Source organism: Sinocyclocheilus anshuiensis, unplaced genomic scaffold, assembly GCF_001515605.1.
Source record: "Sinocyclocheilus anshuiensis isolate Anshui unplaced genomic scaffold, SAMN03320099.WGS_v1.1 scaffold2176, whole genome shotgun sequence".
Lineage (NCBI taxonomy): Eukaryota > Metazoa > Chordata > Actinopteri > Cypriniformes > Cyprinidae > Sinocyclocheilus > Sinocyclocheilus anshuiensis.
Window position 1 is genome coordinate 5,590 of NW_015546237.1, and position 3,033 is coordinate 8,622.

The window sequence follows — 3,033 nt, forward strand, 5'->3', positions numbered from 1 at the left end:
TGTGTGTGTGTGTGTGTGTGTGTGTGTGTGTGTGTGTGTGTGTGTGTGTGTGTGTGTGTGTGTGGACTGAACTCTGCTGGAATGAAGCTGACGTCTCTTTCTTGCCCTCATTTCAGGCTTTATCATATCACTCTGTGGACATGTGTTCTGGCGCTCGGTCACTTCCTGTCCGAAGTGTTTCTCTATAAAACTGCTCCTCTGATTGTAGCCAGTAATTTATGACCAGGGTTTCAAACATCTAGATTAGTCTTGCATTTTTGTAACATCTGTTTCTAACATAAAATTACACTATCGACAGTTCAACAATACTGTAAAAACAGTAATATTGTGCAATATTATTATAATTCATTATGATGATTTGCTGCTCAAGAAACATTTCTTATTATCATCAGTGTTAAAAACTGTCACTCTATGTCATATTTTTTGGAAACCATGATACATTACCTTTCAAACTTTTGGGGGAAGTAAGAAATTAATACTTTTATCCAGCAAAGACATATTAAATTGATAAAAAGTGACAGTAAAGTGATTTATTGCAAACTTTTGAACAGTAGTGTATAGGTTTTACCTTGAAGTAGTTTGTTTCTGTAGAAACACTGACGACCAGCCTATTTCATCATCAGTACTGTATACTGTTGTTGTTGATCTATAATTATCAGCGTTTGAAGAGTCCGTACTGGCCTATAACAGTGTTTGTGTTTGTAGGTTTCTCTATCGTGGGCATGTTAATCTTTGAGCCTCAGGAAGTAGTGGGAGCCCGTCAGAAGAAGAGGAACTGAGGGATACTCCCGGCTGATGCTTCATCACTGATGCCTTCGGCTGTGACTCCTGACTTCAGAGCTTTCTGATGGGTCACTGGGTCACATGACTGTCCTCTTATCAACTGGGTGGCAAACATATGAGGCCCAAACTATCTTTTTTTTTAAAGCACTGAAATCAGTGTAATATTAAAATGATAATAATTGTATAGGGTTATTTGAAGTTAAATTGTCTGAAAGCAATTGCAGTACTGGTACTTTTGTGTTTATTTTAGCTATTATTTTAGAACAGAGATGCCAAAACCAGAGTCAATATAATTTAATTGGATTTTTTGTTTTTATTATTAAATCTAAAAATTATAATCTACTAATCATACTAACAAAATGTTAACACCATGCTAGTAACATGCTAATCATGCTAGCAACATGTTAGTACCTTGCTAATTATGCTAACAACATGCTAATCATGCTAGTAACATGCTAATCATGCTAGCAACATGTTAGTACCTTGCTAATTATGCTAACAACATGCTAATCATGCTAGTAACTTGCTAATCATGCTAACAACATGCTAGTAACATGCTACTCATGCTAGAATCATGCTAACAACATGTTAGTAACTTGTTAATTATGATAACAATATGCTAGTAACATGCTAATCATGTTAGAAACATGCTAGTAACTTGCTAATCATGCTAGTAACATGCTATTAATGCTAACATGCTAGTAACATGCTATTCATGCTAACAACATGCTAGTAACATATTAATCATGTTAGAAACATGCTAGTAACTTGCTAATCATGCTAACAATATTCTAACACCATGCTAGTAACATGCTACTCATGCTAGAATCATGTTAACAACATGTTAGTAACTTGATAATAATGCTAACAATATGCTAGCAACATGCTAATCATGTTAGAAACATGTTAGTAACTTGCTAATCATGCTAGTAACATGCTAATTGTGCTAACAACATGCTTGTAACATGCTATGCATGCTAACAACATGCTAGTAACATGCTAATCATGTTAGAAACATGCTAGTAACTTGCTAATCATGCTAACAAAATTCTAACACCATGCTAGTAACATGCTACTCATGCTAGAATAATGCTAACAACATGTTAGTAACTTGCTAATTATGTTAACAATATGCTAGCAACATGCTAACCATGTTAGAAACATGTTAGTAACATGTTAATCATGCTAGCACCATGCTAGTAATATGCTAATTGTGCTAGAAACATGCTAGTAACATGTTAATCATGCTAAAAACATGTTGGCAACATGCTAGTCATGCTAAAAACAGCCTAGCAATCACCCCAGGTACCCTAGCAATATGTTTTATACCTATCTGTTTTTCTGATAGACTGTATTGCCTTGAAAACATTCAAACTTTAATCTTTAAAACTATTTCAGACTTCAAGCTTTTAAAACTTTTTCAAACTTTCTAGCTAGGCTTTTTCAAGCCAACTTTCAATCTAGTTGAATTTGATTTTAAAAAAAATTTAATAAATAAAAAAATTCATATAAAATTAAAAAATATATCAATCAACGTTGGTTTTTGGTCCTTGTATTAAAAAGTTTGGGCACTACTGTTTTTGAATAATAGTACAGTGACTGGAACTGTGAAATAACATTATTGTAAATCTGGGAATGATGAAGTGATGAAAACCTGACACATTTGAGCTGCTTCTTTGTCTAGATCGCAGCTCTGAGCTCCTGAAATAAATGTTGTCGTTACATTTATATATACAAATAAATAAAATGAATGTCAAGCATTTAAGCCTTGAAATGAAAAGGGTTTTAGTATGAGCTGTTCATGAATGTTTATTCCGGTCATTTCACTGTTTTGTCATGTGGCTGCGTTTCCATTATCCTTCAAATTGCGAATTGAATTGAAAAATGTCCATTTTCGCCCCAAAATAAATAAATACATTTGTCATTTCTTATTGTTGAGAAAAGCTAATGACAGTTCGTCAGTTCCAAGATAAAAGCTTTCTCAATATCAGTTAATTAGGTGTACCAAGCAAGCAATCATTAAACAAAAAATGTAAATATCTTACCCATAGGCAGAGAGTGAACCAACTGCAGAGTAAGGCTAAAATAGCCTCATGTCAGTGTAATCTATTAACTACACACATCATAAACCTGTCTGTTTAGAAAAGTACCACATATGGTGTCAAGAGATATTTTAATTAGTGATGTCAAATCGATTCATCGCGATTAACAACATTTATAAAATATAAAGTTTTGCGCACATCTGTAATG

The 3,033-nt window shown here is 33.6% G+C and overlaps 1 protein-coding gene across 1 annotated transcript in view; it reads left to right on the forward strand.

Moving 5' to 3' along the window:
* erg28 (ergosterol biosynthesis 28 homolog) overlaps window positions 1–825 on the forward strand; it is a 2,056-nt gene extending 1,231 nt beyond the window's left edge. The window contains 2 exon segments of the mRNA XM_016503561.1: window positions 117–211; window positions 706–825. Coding sequence (XP_016359047.1) covers window positions 117–211; window positions 706–779 — 169 coding nt within the window. The 3' untranslated portion in view covers window positions 780–825.
* The last annotated feature ends 2,208 nt before the right edge of the window (window positions 826–3,033 follow it).